The following is a 16,003-nucleotide window of genomic DNA, read 5'->3' as shown; positions in this document are numbered from 1 at the left end:
AGCGCCCGGGGGGCTGCAGAGAGTGCAGATCTTGGGGTCTGCCTCTGCCCTCTGGGAGGTTTGGACCCCCCAGGCTGGAGGCCAGCTCTCCACCCTCCCTCAGCCTCCCACCTCCCAGTGTCTGCCTTGGGTGGAGGGGCTGACCGGTGACTGTCCCCCCAGCTGCTGTGGCACCGTGCCCAGTATGAGCCGCTCTTCCACATGCTCAGTGGCCCCGAGGCCTATGTGTTCACCTGCATCAACCAGACAGCGGAGCAGCAGGAGCTGGAGGACGAGCAACGGCGTCTGTGTGACGTGCAGCCCTTCCTGCCCGTCCTGCGCCTGGTGGCCCGCGAGGGCGACCGCGTGAAGAAGCTCATCAACTCACAGATCAGCCTCCTCATCGGCAAAGGTAGCTCTGCCGAGTGGGCCGTGTGGCCGGGCTGGCCCTGCCTGCCCCACCCGCTGACCCAGCCCTCCCTACCCCGCAGGCCTCCACGAGTTTGACTCCTTGTGCGACCCAGAAGTGAATGACTTTCGCGCCAAGATGTGCCAATTCTGCGAGGAGGCGGCCGCCCGCCGGCAGCAGCTGGGCTGGGAGGCCTGGCTGCAGTACAGTTTCCCCCTGCAGCTGGAGCCCTCGGCTCGAACCTGGGGGCCTGGCACCCTGCGGCTCCCAAACCGGGCCCTTCTGGTCAACGTTAAGTTTGAGGGCAGCGAGGTGAGCCTGTGCGTGGCGTGCGGCATCCAGGCTGCTCTGTCCGTGGGGAGCACTTCCTCTGTGAAACTCCTCAGTCATCCACAAGCCCCCCTCGCCCAGTGGCATCAGATGGTGTTTGCCAGGTGTCTGTGCATGTGTGGGGCTCAGCTGAGCATCCCCCCAGGCAAGCTCAACGTGGCAGGATAACCAAGTGGCACGGGGCGTTGGGCATCAGTTTGTTCATTCTTTGAACAAGTATTTCCCAGTGTCGTCCGTGAACTCCCCAGACCCTGCCCTTGGGGGCAAATAGGCAACCCTGCTCTGTGCCCCAGAACCCCGGGGCCTCGAGGGCAGAGGACTGACCTCCCTCTTCCCCACAGGAGAGCTTCACCTTCCAGGTGTCCACCAAGGACGTGCCGCTGGCGCTGATGGCCTGTGCCCTGCGGAAGAAGGCCACGGTGTTCCGGCAGCCGCTGGTGGAGCAGCCGGAAGACTACACGCTGCAGGTGAACGGCAGGCATGAGTACCTGTACGGCAGCTACCCGCTCTGCCAGTTCCAGGTGAGGCCGCTGAGGCCCTCTGCACTCTGGGCTCCTGCCGCCCTGGATGGGGCCTGGGTGGGAGTCGGGGAGCTGACGTTTGGGCGCATCTTGAGCCTGCTGAGCCAGGCCTTTGGGTCACTGCCAGAGCATCCCTTGGTAGGGCTGGCCCTGTCTGAGAGCACAAGGAGGGTCTCCGTCTTGGGAGGTGGAGGTGGGGCTGGAAAAACCAGCAGGAAGCCCTCCCCTCCCCCAAGGCCTAGTACAGGCAGTGGGCAGCTTGGGGGGTCCTGGGAATCCTGGTGTCCAGGGAGTGGTTGGGGCCGCCCCACCGGCCGCTCACCCTGCACCCCGTCTCAGTACATCTGCAGCTGCCTGCACAGTGGGCTGACCCCTCACCTGACCATGGTCCATTCCTCCTCCATCCTCGCCATGCGGGATGAGCAGAGCAACCCTGCCCCCCAGGTCCAGAAACCGCGTGCCAAACCACCTCCCATTCCTGCGAAGAAGGTGAGATGGCGTCTTCCGCCTCCCCTCTGAGCCACCCCTTCTTTCCACCTGGCGTCCAACTCCATGTGCTACTGGCCATGGGTCCAGGGGCCCTTGGTATGGAGAGTTGGGGCTTTGAGCTGGGGAAGCCAACACAGCTGACCAGCGTCCTGGGCTGGGGCCTGTGGGACCGCCGTGGGTGGGGGGCAGCCCCATGCCTGGCTCACCGGCTGCCCTTCTCCGCTGCAGAGCTCAGGGGTGTTGGGGCCCCCTGGGGAGCCCGCATGGCAGGTTTTCTGGGAAAGGATAGCATTGTGGACAGGCCCAAACCTGGCCGCAAACCTGTGGCCCTCTCACCCGCCCCCGAGTGTTCACGGGCCTCACCATAGGCCAGGGAGACAAGCTGCGCTTTGAGCCGTGTTAACAGCCCTGCTTCCCCGGTCCCCAGCCTTCCTCTGTGTCCCTGTGGTCCCTGGAGCAGCCGTTCTGCATCGAGCTCATCCAGGGCAGCAAAGTGAACGCCGACGAGCGGATGAAGGTGGGGCTCCTGGGACAGGTGGGAGAGACACTGTTTTTTTGCACAAACAAGGTGGCTGTATCCTGCAGGGGCAGCAGAGAAAGGAGGGGAATCACATGAAAGCCACCTGACCACATTACCCAGCATCCCTGCCTGAGGCGCTGTGAGCGGCTTGAAAACAGGAAGTGGGGAGGGGAGTGGGCCAGCCGGCCCTGGAGGCCGATTCGTAGAAACCCGGGCCAAGCAGCGTTCTGGGTATTTGGCTTTGGTGGAGGTTATGGGGCCAGGTTCAGCCCAGGGATCTGGGACCGCAGAGCTGGGGGAGGGGCCGGGCATGGAAGAGGGGCTGGGTCCAGCTGGGCTGGAGGATGTGGCGCTCTCTGGAGGCACCAGGGCGGTGCCTGCGGCCTGTGAGGGCTGCACCTGCCTCGACCTCTGGGGGCTGAGCCCACCTCCCTGTTGTCTCTTCACACTTTCACACACTCCATCGCAACAGCCTGCAGGCATGGGTTTTATTGTCCTGTTTGCTGGACATGATACCTGAGTCCTCAGAGGTTGGCTCTCCTGCCTGGAGCGTGTTTCACTGGGGAAATCATATAATAAGCAGGGCAGGTCTGGGTTCCACTGGCAGGAATCGAGGGGGATTGGATCAGAGGGACTTCCAGGGTGGTGTTGTCAGGTGGAATTGGAAGGGGCTGGACATCAGGTGGCAGGAAAAGTCCTTCCCCACCCACATGGGCTCATAGGAATCTGAGAAGTCCGGAGAGCCCTAGGATGTTAGAGCAAGCATCTCTGGAGTTCCTGATCCCTGATGGGGAAACTGAGGCCCGGAGTGGGGAATGGACATGCCCCGAGGTCCCCAGAGTCGGGGTAGCTGAGACGGGGCACCCATGCACAGCCTGTGGTGCCCTCCCTCACCCCGGGGCCGCTCGTGCCCCTCAGGCCTTCCCTGTGCTGCGCCACCTTCCTTCGTGTGGGAAGTAGAGTTCAGACCCACCTGAGGACATTCAAGGGGGAAACTGACACCTCCTTAAGGGGGAGGGGAGAGGGGCTGGGCCTCTGCCTCCTCACCTATCATCCCGGCACCTTCTACAGCTGGTGGTGCAGGCCGGGCTTTTCCACGGCAATGAGATGCTGTGCAAGACGGTGTCCAGCTCGGAGGTGAGCGTGTGCTCGGAGCCCGTGTGGAAGCAGCGGCTGGAGTTCGACATCAACATCTGCGACCTGCCCCGCATGGCCCGTCTCTGCTTTGCACTGTACGCTGTGATCGAGAAAGCCAAGAAGGCTCGCTCCACCAAGAAGAAGTCCAAGAAGGCGGTGGGTCCCAGGGCTGGCTGGGAGGGGTGCAGGCCCCGGAGAGCCAGTTGCAGCCCCCTTGCTGGGCCACTCACCACTCTCCTCCCGGCAAGCACGCAGCCTGGGGACAGGGGTCCTGGGATTGCTTGTGGACCCCAGCCTCCTCGCCCACCCCAGTCTGGCCACCAGCCCTGCTCAAGGGACGCTCTGGGCTCCTGGGCTCCTGTGCATGCGGCCTCAGAATATCTGGCCTGGGCTGTGGTCCTGCAGGAACCTGCACGTAGTGCCCTGGGATGGAAGGACAAGCACAGTGTCATCCCTGGAGCAGAAAAGCCTGAGTCAGCAGCTGGCTGGGAGGTGTAGTGGCTGGGTGCTGAGTCACGGTCCCAGGATATGGCTCCCCTCGGAGCTGACTCACTCCAAGCTGAGCTGGGCTGGCCTCTGGGGCTGTGCCGTCTGTTTGGGGATTTCTCAAGAAGCCAGGAGGGCCAGGCATGGTGGCTCATGCCTGTAATCCCAGCACTTTGGGAGGCCAAGGTGGTCGGCGCACAAGGTCAGGAGTTTGAGACCAGCCTGGCCAATATGGTGAAACCCCGTCTCTACTAAAAATACAAAAAAATTAGCCAGGCATGGAGGCGCATGCCTATAATCTCAGCTACTTGGGAGGCTGAGGCAGGAGGAGAATTGCTTGAACCCAGGAGGCAGAGGTTGCAATGAGCCGAGATCGCGCCACTGCACTCCAGCCTGGGCGACAGAGCAAGACTCCGTCTCAAAAAAAAAAAAGCCTGAGTAGGGGTGAGGTGGGAACAGGAAGGTGCAGCAGGTGTCAGCTGGCTTCACCACTGGAGCCCTCAGAGGAAAGAGGAAAAAGTGGCTCCTCTCCTTCCCCAAGCAGGGTCTTCCAGGGGTCTGGTTGGGAGACCTTAGCTGCGCTCTGGGTCTTCTCGGGTGGGGTGCCTGGGGGAGGGCAGGGAAGCTGGGTCTGGAGGCCCCTGAGTGGCTGTCCTCACCTGCTCTGTCCTTCTGCAGGACTGCCCCATTGCCTGGGCCAACCTCATGCTGTTTGACTACAAGGACCAGCTTAAGACAGGGGAACGCTGCCTCTACATGTGGCCCTCCGTCCCAGGTCGGCCCAGGCCCGGGAGGGAGAGGCGTTGGGAGTGTGAGGGTCCCAGAGATGCTGGTCACCCCTCTACAACTTCATCTGCCCCTGTGTTCAGATGAGAAGGGTGAGCTGCTGAACCCCACGGGCACTGTGCGCAGTAACCCCAACATGGATAGCGCCGCCGCCCTGCTCATCTGCCTGCCCGAGGTGGCCCCGCACCCTGTGTACTATCCCGCCCTGGAGAAGGTCAGTGGGGGCCCCACCGCGTGAGGCTGAGGGGCTGACGCGGAGCTCTCCTGGCCCTGCTCCTGGAGCTCTTTAGAGGGTGCTCCCTGGCCACGTTGGGGCTGGGCTACCAGGCATATCTGGGGCCTTCCCAGGGGCCATTTTGCCTGCAGGGACGCTGTGCAGTCTGATGACATTTTCGATTGTCACAGCTGCTGGGAGGGATGCTCTTGGCATCTCGTGGGTGGAGGCCAGAGCTGCTGTGGATGTGCCTCCATGCACAGGACAGCGCCCCCTCAAGGACGATCGGGGTGGCAATGCCCTGCCTGGGGGTCCTGCCCAGGCTGGTCCAGGCCCCCGGGGACGCTGAGTGCAGCTGTTTGTTGCAGATCTTGGAGCTGGGGCGGCACAGCGAGTGTGTGCATGTCACTGAGGAGGAGGTGAGTGGAGTAGGGGTGTGGGATGGGGGGCACGGAGCCGGCATGGAGCCAGAGCCCTCACCCCTGCCCACACCCCTCAGCAGTTGCAGCTGCGGGAAATCCTGGAGCGGCGGGGGTCTGGGGAGCTGTACGAGCACGAGAAGGACCTGGTGTGGAAGCTGCGGCATGAAGTCCAGGAGCACTTCCCGGAGGCGCTAGCCCGGCTGCTGCTGGTCACCAAGTGGAACAAGCATGAGGATGTGGCCCAGGTGGGTGGAGAGGCGCACCTGGGGGCGGAGCTGGGAGCAGACCACAGCCTCTGGCTACCCACCACTCTGACCCCAGCCAACCCCCACCTTCACCCTGACCCCGGCCGCTGCCAAGCCTGACCTCGGCTCCCCCCAGATGCTCTACCTGCTGTGCTCCTGGCCGGAGCTGCCCGTCCTGAGCGCCCTGGAGCTGCTAGACTTCAGCTTCCCCGATTGCCACGTAGGCTCCTTCGCCATCAAGTCGCTGCGGAAACTGACGTGAGTCCCAGCTGGGCGCTCCCCACTTCTCCAGAGGGCAGCTGTGTCCTGGCTGCCAGGACGTGGGCTCTGGGTGGGGCCTGAACCTTCCCGTGGGCTTGCTCCCTCCTGCCTGGCCTCCCTCTGGCTGCCGAGGGAGCTCCCTCCTGTCCTGCGTCGGGGAGCTCCAGGCCCCAGTGCCTTCCTTCCCTGCAGGGACGATGAGCTGTTCCAGTACCTGCTGCAGCTGGTGCAGGTGCTCAAGTACGAGTCCTACCTGGACTGCGAGCTGACCAAATTCCTGCTGGACCGGGCCCTGGCCAACCGCAAGATCGGCCACTTCCTTTTCTGGCACCTCCGGTAGCGGGACTTGCCCCAGCCGTTCTGTGGGAATCCCAGCCCCTGAGTCTCCCTGGAAGGCCATGGGGGACGTTTCCAGCAGGCCTGGGTGTCCTGGCCTCGCTAGGTCCTGCTGGGTGGGAGGGGCAGCGTGGTGCTGCCTGGTGAGGCTCAGCCCTCCCTTCCCCTTCCAGCTCCGAGATGCACGTGCCATCGGTGGCCCTGCGCTTCGGCCTCATCCTGGAGGCGTACTGCAGGGGCAGCACCCACCACATGAAGGTGCTGATGAAGCAGGTGAGGCTCAAGGCCCTGCGGGGTGGGCAGAGGGTGGCCCTGAGCCTCTGAGAATCCCCAGGGCCGGGCCGAGGCTGGGACCTGCCCACTGCCGCCCTCCCATCTCCCCGCCAGGGGGAAGCACTGAGCAAACTGAAGGCCCTGAACGACTTCGTCAAGCTAAGCTCTCAGAAGACCCCCAAGCCCCAGACCAAGGAGCTGATGCACTTGTGCATGCGGCAGGAGGCCTACCTAGAGGCCCTCTCCCACCTGCAGTCCCCACTCGACCCCAGCACCCTGCTGGCTGAAGTCTGGTGAGCCCAAGCCCCGCCACGAGGGCTCCTCCCACCCCTGGGAGGCCGGCAGAGGAGCCCCCGCTGACTGCTCGCTCTCTGGCCCGGCAGCGTGGAGCAGTGCACCTTCATGGACTCCAAGATGAAGCCCCTGTGGATCATGTACAGCAACGAGGAGGCAGGCAGTGGCGGCAGCGTGGGCATCATCTTTAAGAATGGGGATGGTGAGGGCCTGGCCTCCCCACACCCCACCTGTACTGCCCTAGGGGGTCCTGGGGTGCTCCTAGAGTGGAGCTGGAGAAGACGGAATCCTGGGACTTAAGGGCTTGGGTGTAGCTGGAAGCAGAGAACCTACCAGAAACTCACGCTTCTCTTCCCACCGGCTGGTGGCACAGACCTCCGGCAGGACATGCTGACCCTGCAGATGATCCAGCTCATGGACGTCCTGTGGAAGCAGGAGGGGCTGGACCTGAGGTGAGGGCACCCACCCCCCATCATCCCTTGGTGTCTGTGCCCGGCCTGGGAGTCTGTGCCTCTGGAGGGGTCCTTGTCGAAGGTGGCATGACTATCTCAGCTGGGGAAAGGGCCGTCCTAGGAAGAGCTGGGAGCTGTTTAACTCTAGGCCAGGAGGTGACGGGCAGCAGGATGCATGAAGGCTGCTCCTGGGGCTTAGTGTGTACCCTGCTGTGTTGCTTTAGTTGCCCGGGTGCCCCTGGCTCCCCCAGCCCATCTTGGGAAGCAGTGGCATCTTCTCCCAAGGCCCCTGGCTGGTTCTCTTCCAAGCAAACGTGAGCTCAGCCGTGGTGCTTTCTGCACCTCAGATGCCGGTGCCGGCATCTCCAAGGAGCCAGCATCTCTCACCTGCTTTTTAGCAATGTGGGCAGCTGCATCTTCTGTGGCTTTTGGGGGCACCATGAGTTTCTGGGGCTCAAGCGGCCTCAGGGACAGCCCTTGACCATGCCATTTGCCCATCCCTCTTCCCACTTGCCTAGGATGACCCCCTACGGCTGCCTCCCCACCGGGGACCGCACAGGCCTCATTGAGGTGGTACTCCGTTCAGACACCATCGCCAACATCCAACTCAACAAGAGCAACATGGCAGCCACAGCTGCATTCAACAAGGACGCCCTGCTCAACTGGCTGAAGTCCAAGAACCCAGGGTGGGTTTCAGGCCCGGGGATAGGTACCCTCTCCTTTCCAAGAGGTGTGGAGTAGGAGGGCCTAGCCTGTCAGAGCAAAGGAGCGGGGAGGGGCCTCAGACCATCTCTGTGGCTACTTGGCTCAGTTGAGGACCAGCCTGTGTCTGGGTTGGGGTGAGGTGGGTCTCTCTTCCCCAAGTATCAGTGTCTGTTGCTATGCAACACCATCCAAAGCGCAGGGCTTTAAAAAACAGCCATTTACGATTGGCTCACAAATCTGCAGCTGGGGCTGGGCTCAGCTGGGTGGCTGTTCTGCTGGTTCCGCATAATCACTCGTGCAGCTGCTCTCTTCTGGTGCCTTAACTGGGCCAGCGGGTCTGAGATAACCCATCTCATTGCTGGGGCCTTGGTGCCAGCTGTCTGTGATGCCTCTCTGCATGTGGCCTCCTCATTTAGCAGCCTCACTTTCCTTCCATGACTGTATTGAGAGTGTGGGGTTCAAGATCTGTAGGTGTCTTCATGCCTTGGCTCTGGAATAGTGTCTGCAAGCGATGTCCAGCATTGTGTCCTCCATGTTCTGTTGGTCAAAGCAAGTCACAGGGCCAGATTCAAGGGGAGAGGGAGTAGTAACCCACCTCTTGATAGGAGGAGCTGCAAAATGGTATGGCCATGCTTTTCAATCTTCCCCACCCAGGGAGGCCCTGGATCGAGCCATTGAGGAGTTCACCCTCTCCTGTGCTGGCTATTGTGTGGCCACATACGTGCTGGGCATCGGCGATCGGCACAGCGACAACATCATGATCCGAGAGAGTGGGCAGGTATGGGGGCTGGTGCTGGCAGCTGCTGTGGGGACTTGGCTTCTGGCCCCAGCCTGCTGGCCCTTCTGCCTGGCACACAGCTCTGTGGCAGGGGTCCCCCAGCCCTGCTGGCTTCCTGTCTCCCCTGGATTCTCTCCTCTCTGATACCTTCTCAATCCTCCCCCTCCTCTCCCCTCCCCTCAGCTGTTCCACATTGATTTTGGCCACTTTCTGGGGAATTTCAAGACCAAGTTTGGAATCAACCGCGAGCGTGTCCCATTCATCCTCACCTATGACTTTGTCCATGTGATTCAGCAGGGGAAGACTAATAATAGTGAGAAATTTGAACGGTGAGAGTGCCTGAGTCCCACCAGATGCCCCTCGGTGTGGGGCCCCAGGGAACGGGGCAGAGGTTCCCAGGCAGGGTGCAGGATGGGGCTCAGCTCTCAGCCCCACACCTGGCCCCTCACCCCAACTGTTGATGGGTTTGGAACATGCCCCTGCTCCGCCCTGCAGTGCCCCTTTTGGGCAATGTGGGCAGGTTTGTGGGTCATGTAGCAGGAGGCTGGCTGGGGCACGGGGGTCAGTTAGAAGAACTGGAGGCCTTGTGTCCACCCATTTCCAGGGCAAGGGCAGGTGTCCTTGGGGAAGGGTCTGGTTGGATGCAGAGCGGCCCTCTGGCCTGTGGCTGGGAGGTCCCAGAGCCTCACTTCCTCTGTCCCCTACCTGCAGGTTCCGGGGCTACTGTGAAAGGGCCTACACCATCCTGCGGCGCCACGGGCTTCTCTTCCTCCACCTCTTTGCCCTGATGCGGGCGGCAGGCCTGCCTGAGCTCAGCTGCTCCAAAGACATCCAGTATCTCAAGGCATGTGCCAGGCAGGAGACTGCTGTCGCCAATGGCCTTCCAAGGCCTGCCCCCAAGCAATGTGACCTAGGAGGGCCCTGAGTGCAGTAGGCCCCAAAGGGCACTGAGCTGTGTGTGCCTCATGCCGTCCCAGGACCCAGCAGTGGAGCTGGTGGGCGGTGGAGGGGAAAGTGGCTGGACCAGAGTTGAGCCGCCTGGGCATGGTTCCACTCAGTGGCAGATGTGTAGTGACCTCTCCAGGTTGGGGTGCTGTGCTCAGGGGCTGCGGGGCTTTCAGGTGTCCACTAGGGGGCCGCATGAGATCTGGCTCCCTCTGCCTTCTAAAAGATATTTTTTGGCGGGGCGTGGTGGCTCACGCCTGTAATCCCAGCACTTTGGGAGGCCGAGGTGGGCGGATCACGTGAGGTCGGGAGTTCGACACCAGCCTGACCAACATGGGGAAACCCTGTCTCTACTAAAAATACAAAATTAGCTGGGCATGGTGGTGCATTCCCATAATCCCAGCTACTTTCGGGAGGCTCAGGCAGGAGAATCACTTGAACCCAGGAGGTGGAGGTTGCAGTGAGCCGAGATTGCGTCATTGCACTCCAGCCTGGGCAGCAAGAGCAAAACTCGGTCTCAAAAAAGATAAAAATAAATAATAAAAAAAGATATTTTTCCAGGCCGGGCGCAGTGGCTCACGCCTGTAATCCCAGCACTTTGGGAGGCCGAGGTGGGCGGATCACGAGGTCAGGAGTTCGAGATCAGCCTGACCAACATGGTGAAACCCTGTCTCTACTAAAAATACAAAAATTAGCCAGATGTGGTGGCACGCATCTGTAATCCCAGCTACTCAGGAGGCTCAGGCAGAAGAATCACTTGAACCTGGGAGGCGGAAGTTGCAGTGAGCCGAGATCGTGCCACTGCACTCTAGCCTGGGCAACGAAAGCAAAATTCCGTCTCAAAATATAATAATAAAAATAAACATAAATAAAAGATATTTTTCCAGGTTGGGCATGGTGGCTCACGCCTGTAATCCCAGCACTTTGGGAGGCTGAGACAGGTGGATCACCTGAGGTCAGGAGTTCGAGACCAGCCAGGCCAACATGGTGAAACCCCATCACTACTTAAAATACAAAAAATTAGCCAGGCATGGTGGCACATGCCTGTAATCCCAGCTATTCATGAGGCTGAGGCAGAAGAATCACTTGAACACGAGAGACTGAGGCTGCAGTAATTCTAGATCGCGCCACTGCACTCCAGCTCAGGTGACAAAGCAAGACTCTGTCTCAAAAAGAAAAAATTGGCCGGGCACGATGGCTCACGCCTGTAAACCCAGCACTTTGGGAGGCCAAGGCGGGTGAATCACGAGGTCAGGAGATCGAGACCATCCTGGCTAACACGGTGAAACCCCGTCTTTACTAAAAAATACAAAAAATTTGCCGGGCGTGGTGGTGGCTGCCTGTAGTCCTAGCTGCTTGGGAGGTTGAGGCAGAAGAATCACTTGAACCTGGGAGGCGGAGGTTGCAGTGAGCCGAGATCATGCCCCTGCACTCCAGCCTGGGGGACAGAGTGAGACTATCTCAAAAATATATATATATACATATATGTGTATATATATATTTTTTCCTTCTTGTGTCCTCTCCATGTGAGAAGGTGGGGTGGGGCAGTGAGGCTGCTGGGGCCACACATGCTTGCCAGGACCTTCCCTCTGGTGCCCAGTCCCTGCAGAAGCTGCTCCCACGCTCCTCCCAGAGCCACTTCTCCAGTGGGGGAGGCGAGGTCACTTGGGAACTGGGGGCTCTGGGGCCAAGACGTCTTTGGCACCTTCATTTGAGGGTGGCAGCGGAATAGAGAGCTTTTCCTGAGATGCTGGGAGCTCTCTACTAACTACTTCATGCAGTGACTGAAGTCCCCAGAGAGGGCCGCATCCCAGAGCAAGGTCCGGGCCCTCTTAACGTGGACACTGCTGTGATTTATTTGCAGGACTCCCTGGCACTGGGGAAAACAGAGGAGGAGGCGCTGAAGCACTTCCGAGTGAAGTTTAACGAAGCCCTCCGTGAGAGCTGGAAAACCAAAGTGAACTGGCTGGCCCACAACGTGTCCAAAGACAACAGGCAGTAGCGGCTCCTCCCAGCCCTGGGCCCAAGAGGAGGCAGCTGCAGGTCGTGGGGACCAGGCACGTTGGTCCTAAAGGGGCTGAAGAGCCTGAACTGCACCTAATGGGAAAGAACCTACACGGCTGCCTTTTGTTTACACTGGTTATTTATTTATGACTTGAAATGCTGAAGGAGCTAAACAGCCATAAACGGAAATGCCTCCTTCGTGCAGCGGCGGTGCTGGGTCCCTTGAGGCTGCACCTGGCTTTTGGCTGAGGATTGTCACCCCAAGTCTTCCAGCTGGTGGATCTGGGCCCAGCAAAGACTGTTCTCCTCCCAAGGGAACCTTCTTCCCAGGCCTCCTGCCAGACTGCCTGGGTCCTGGTGCCTGGCAGTCACCTGGTGCCTACTGTCCGACAGGATGCCTCGATCCTTGTGCGACCCACCCTGTGTGTCCTCCCTAGACTGAGTTCTGGCAGCTCCCCGAGGCAGCCGGGGTACCCTCTAGATTCAGGGATGCTTGCTCTCCACTTTTCAAGTGGGTCTTGGGTACGAGAATTCCCTCACCTTTCTCTACTGTAAAGTGATTTTGTTTGCAGGTAAGAAAATAATAGCTGACTCACCACACCTCTACGGCCGGGGAGATCAGGCCCAGCCCCATAAAGGAGAATCTGCGCTGGTCCTCGGGGCGTGTTAAAGAGATCTGGGCCTCACGTAGCTCACCCCGGTCATGCGTGAAGGCAAAAGCAGGTCAGAGGCGAATACTCTGCCATTATCTCAAATTTTTTTTTTTTTTTTTTGAGATGGGGGTCTCGCGCTGTTGCCCAGGCTGGAGTGCAGTGGTGCAATTTTGGCTCACTGTAACCTCCACCTCCCGGGTTCAAGTGATTCTTCTGCCTCAGCCTCCTGAGTAGCTGGGATTACAGGTGTGCACCACCGTACCCAGCTAATTTTTCTATTTTTGGTAGAGACGGGGTTTCACCATGTTGGCCAGGCTGGTCTCAAACTCCTGACCTCAGGTGATCCACCCACCTCAGCCTCCCAAAGTGCTGGGATTACAGGCATGAGCTACTGCGCCCGGCCCACTCTGCCATTGTCTAAGCCACCTCTGAAAGCAGGTTTTAACAAAAGGATGAGGCCAGAACTCTTCCAGAACCATCACCTTTGGGAACCTGCTGTGAGAGTGCTGAGGTACCAGAAGTGTGAGAACGAGGGGGTGTGCTGGGATCTTTCTGACTATACTTAGTTTGAAATGGTGCAGGCTGTCTTAAGCCTCCAAAGGCCTGGATTTGAGCAGCTTTAGAAATGCAGGTTCCAGGGTTTCTCCCAGCCTTCGGAAGCCGACTCTGCAGATGGGGCTAGGACTGTGGGCTTTTAGCAGCCCACAGGTGATTCTAACATATCAGCCGTGGACTCAGGACCTGCCCGGTGATGCTGTTGATCTCTCAAAGGTCTTCCAAAACTCAACAGAGCCAGAAGTAGCCGCCCGCTCAGCGGCTCAGGTGCCAGCTCTGTTCTGATCCACCAGGGTACCGTCAGTAGTCATTGCCACCCGCGGGGCACCTCCCTGGCCACACGCCTGTTCCCAGCAAGTGCTGAAACTCACTAGACCGTCTGTGTGTTTCAAAATGGGGAAAGCCGTGTGTGCGCATGTTATTTATTTAAGTGCGCCTGTGTGCGCGGGTGTGGGAGCACACTTTTTGCACAGCCGCAGCGTTTCTGGTTTGGGGGTACAGTCTTGTATGCCTGGCGAGAAGAATATTTTCTATTTTTTTAAGTCATTTCATGTTTCTGTCTGGGGAAGGCAAGTTAAGTATCACTGATGTGGGTTGAGACCAGCACTCTGTGAAACCTTGAAATGAGAAGTAAAGGCAGATGAAAAGAAAGAAAAAGCCTTTTTATGTTCTTATGTTCTCGGCTCAAAAAGAAACAAGGGAGTGTAAAAAAGCCTTTTTATGTTCTTATGTTCTCGGCTCAAAAAGAAACAAGGGAGTGTAGGTTTAAAACCAAAACAAACAGGAGAGAAGACAAACCCCGCTCCGGCTGGAGTTAGTTAGAACCAGAACTTTATTGTAGCGGATACACTTTCTGACCTATCATCAGTATACACATCTGCGAAGGGAGACCGTGCGGCGACAGCGTGAGGACATCCCCTGGGCGTGAGCGTCTGTCCGCTGTCTAAACAGAGCAGCTACAAGGACGGGACATGGAGGATGGCCACACATAGCACAGCCACCAGTGTCCTCAGAACTAGCAGTCAGGGTCACAGAACAGTATTCAAAATGATTGCCCACCCGTTTTAGAAATCTAAAATTTTACATGTAACTAAGAGCAAAGTGCTATGTGGGTTTTAGACCATGACCGTTTGCTCTCCTTCTGCCCTACCACCAAGCAAAGCAGCAGGGCTCCTGGGGGAGAGGGATTTCAACCCCCCTGATGGCAGGGGGGGCTCTGGGGAGGAGAGAGGAGAGAACAGGCTGTTTTGGAAAATTCCAGCACTTTGACTTCGGGCCATGGGTCTCTGCTGGACGTTCTGAGTACGGATCGCTTGGGCCTCCTGCCGTCTCCGAAGGGAGTGGTCAGACGGTCTGCAGGACACCTGTCAGTTTCTCCTTTTACCAGCAGGAAAATGTACATCTAAGCATAAACCACAAGGCTGCACACGGTGAGACCAGGCCACTGCCCAGGGAGCTGCTGTCGGAGGAGAAGTGTGGAAAAGGAGCCGGGGACCCCCACACCCCACACCCCACACCAAATTAGGAACAGGTAGAATCCCAAAGGCAAGGCCCGGCTACTTGTAGCTACCAAAGAGCGGTCCCTGATCTGGTCTCTTGAGCAGCATAGCTAGAGGCCTGTGGCCCCCGACTCCCAGCCACACTCAGACCTGAGCAGGGGCTGGGGCGGGGCTGGGGTGGGGCTGGGTGGGATGGGCCTCTCCTTCTGGGGTCTGGGGACGGAGGGCCCGGCGGGAAGAGCCCGTGCTCAGAGCTTCACTTTACATTCCAGTCCCGGGTTACACTAGCACAAAGGACACAAGGAATCCGATTTATTTACAAAATATTAAAAAGTCAGTTAATCATCTACACAGTACCCCCCATCCTGCCATTATTTATACATGCACTAGTTTGGAAAAAATAAAAACTTTTTTTAAAAAAAGAAAAAAATGATTACCGGGTGGGAGTGAGCATGTTTTACCCTTTGTCAACGAGTCCAGCTGGCATGGCTTTTCTGGAGTGCGAGGGGCCAGCGTCCTCTCCCCGGGGGGAGACTCCAGACACAAACACGGGGCCTGAGGCGCTGCGAGGCCCCTGTGCGAGCCGGATGGTGGCCAGAGATGACGTGTCAGCTCCTCGTGGGACTGAAGAGCGCGACCAGGCAGAGGGCGGGCGGGGAGCCTAGGGTCCTACACACCAAGCACGGCGACGATCGTGGCGGGAAGGGGTCTGCACACCTACTGGCCGAAATGACTTTGTACATCGTGGACCCTTGGGACTGGGAGAACGGATGGCAGCAGAGTCTTCGAAAGCAGAAACCGAGGTGGCCGGGGCGCGGGTCAGTAGCTGAGGGTGGAGTCGTCCCACTCCAGCTGCTGCTGCCGGGTTGCGTTCTGTGGGTCGCCCTGCTCCCCCTCCTCCTCCTCGCTGCTCTCCGACTCTGCGCTGGTGATGTCATCTTCTTCCTCGCCGTCCTCGCTCTCCTCTTCCTCCTCCTCTTCCTCCTCCTCCTCACTGCTGTGCTGGTCCTCATAGGTCTGGCAAGGAGAAGTGACCGCCACGTGAGTCTGGCCCTGCCCACAGCCCCGTCACCCGGCATTCTCCTCTCGACAGCCACAGAGAAAGGAGAACTTGCCCCAGCGTTTCCCTCTCCAGTGACAAAGCAGCCAGGACGGCACCGGAAGTTATATTAGAGTGAAGGGAAAACAAAGCTCCAGTCAGCACCCACGGAGTCACCCACATACAAAGCAGCTTGGGACAGCACCTTTGCTGCACCACCAGAGAACTCTCTCAGGATTACCATGACCCAAGAGCGCCAAGCCCTGGCACGGCTCATCTCTTCCCTTACTAGGCAGAATGGCCTTGAATAAGGCCACTCTCGGCCTCGGATTACCCATGAAGACACCTAAGCCCCAGGCTTGCTGAGCAGATGATGTGATGGAAAGCATGTGAACCCGAAGGAGCCGCGCCGTACCGGCTTCTCGGAGGCCTTGGCCTGTGCTGCCTCTCAGTCCTGGAGGTCGCCTGCCCACTCCTACCTCCATGGGGTTGACGGTGATGGTCAGGGCGGAGTCGTCCCAGTCCATCTCGTTCTCCTTCCCGGTGTCCTGATCCCGCATGGTCCGCTGATGTGCGGCCCGGATCCGAAATACCCCCAGGATAATCATGAACACCAGGAAGCTGACGCACACCACAATCACAACGGTCGCAGTGCTGGGGACAACTGCGGG

At 59.0% G+C, this 16,003-nt stretch overlaps 2 protein-coding genes across 15 annotated transcripts in view; one reads left to right on the top strand and one right to left on the bottom strand.

Moving 5' to 3' along the window:
* PIK3CD (phosphatidylinositol-4,5-bisphosphate 3-kinase catalytic subunit delta) overlaps nucleotides 1-13,451 on the top strand; it is a 75,446-nt gene extending 61,995 nt beyond the window's left edge. For 5 of the 11 annotated variants that reach the window (XM_024253286.3, XM_054556686.2, XM_024253309.3 and 2 more), the window contains 21 exons: nucleotides 163-391; nucleotides 471-700; nucleotides 1,060-1,239; nucleotides 1,579-1,728; nucleotides 2,156-2,245; nucleotides 3,320-3,541; nucleotides 4,550-4,646; nucleotides 4,741-4,871; nucleotides 5,240-5,290; nucleotides 5,371-5,538; nucleotides 5,675-5,796; nucleotides 5,992-6,135; nucleotides 6,309-6,408; nucleotides 6,523-6,701; nucleotides 6,792-6,904; nucleotides 7,076-7,154; nucleotides 7,673-7,840; nucleotides 8,514-8,637; nucleotides 8,821-8,966; nucleotides 9,349-9,481; nucleotides 11,447-13,451. In XM_024253286.3, coding sequence (XP_024109054.1) covers nucleotides 163-391; nucleotides 471-700; nucleotides 1,060-1,239; nucleotides 1,579-1,728; nucleotides 2,156-2,245; nucleotides 3,320-3,541; nucleotides 4,550-4,646; nucleotides 4,741-4,871; nucleotides 5,240-5,290; nucleotides 5,371-5,538; nucleotides 5,675-5,796; nucleotides 5,992-6,135; nucleotides 6,309-6,408; nucleotides 6,523-6,701; nucleotides 6,792-6,904; nucleotides 7,076-7,154; nucleotides 7,673-7,840; nucleotides 8,514-8,637; nucleotides 8,821-8,966; nucleotides 9,349-9,481; nucleotides 11,447-11,584 — 2,994 coding nt within the window. In that variant the 3' untranslated portion in view covers nucleotides 11,585-13,451. The remainder of the gene's footprint in view (nucleotides 1-162; nucleotides 392-470; nucleotides 701-1,059; nucleotides 1,240-1,578; nucleotides 1,729-2,155; nucleotides 2,246-3,319; nucleotides 3,542-4,549; nucleotides 4,647-4,740; nucleotides 4,872-5,239; nucleotides 5,291-5,370; nucleotides 5,539-5,674; nucleotides 5,797-5,991; nucleotides 6,136-6,308; nucleotides 6,409-6,522; nucleotides 6,702-6,791; nucleotides 6,905-7,075; nucleotides 7,155-7,672; nucleotides 7,841-8,513; nucleotides 8,638-8,820; nucleotides 8,967-9,348; nucleotides 9,482-11,446) is intronic. The other 6 variants (XM_063715194.1, XM_024253318.3, XM_063715193.1 and 3 more) reach the window with 4 other exon arrangements.
* A 152-nt stretch (nucleotides 13,452-13,603) lies between these two features.
* CLSTN1 (calsyntenin 1) overlaps nucleotides 13,604-16,003 on the bottom strand; it is a 97,225-nt gene continuing 94,825 nt past the window's right edge. For all 4 annotated transcript variants that reach the window (XM_054556702.2, XM_024253332.3, XM_002811527.6 and 1 more), the window contains 2 exons: nucleotides 15,812-15,996; nucleotides 13,604-15,310 (listed from right to left, as the gene is read on the bottom strand). In XM_054556702.2, the coding sequence (XP_054412677.1) occupies nucleotides 15,113-15,310; nucleotides 15,812-15,996 (383 nt within the window). In that variant the 3' untranslated portion in view covers nucleotides 13,604-15,112. The remainder of the gene's footprint in view (nucleotides 15,311-15,811; nucleotides 15,997-16,003) is intronic.

This window comes from Pongo abelii, chromosome 1, assembly GCF_028885655.2.
Source record: "Pongo abelii isolate AG06213 chromosome 1, NHGRI_mPonAbe1-v2.0_pri, whole genome shotgun sequence".
NCBI lineage: Eukaryota > Metazoa > Chordata > Mammalia > Primates > Hominidae > Pongo > Pongo abelii.
This window is presented reverse-complemented; position numbering and strand designations above follow the sequence as displayed.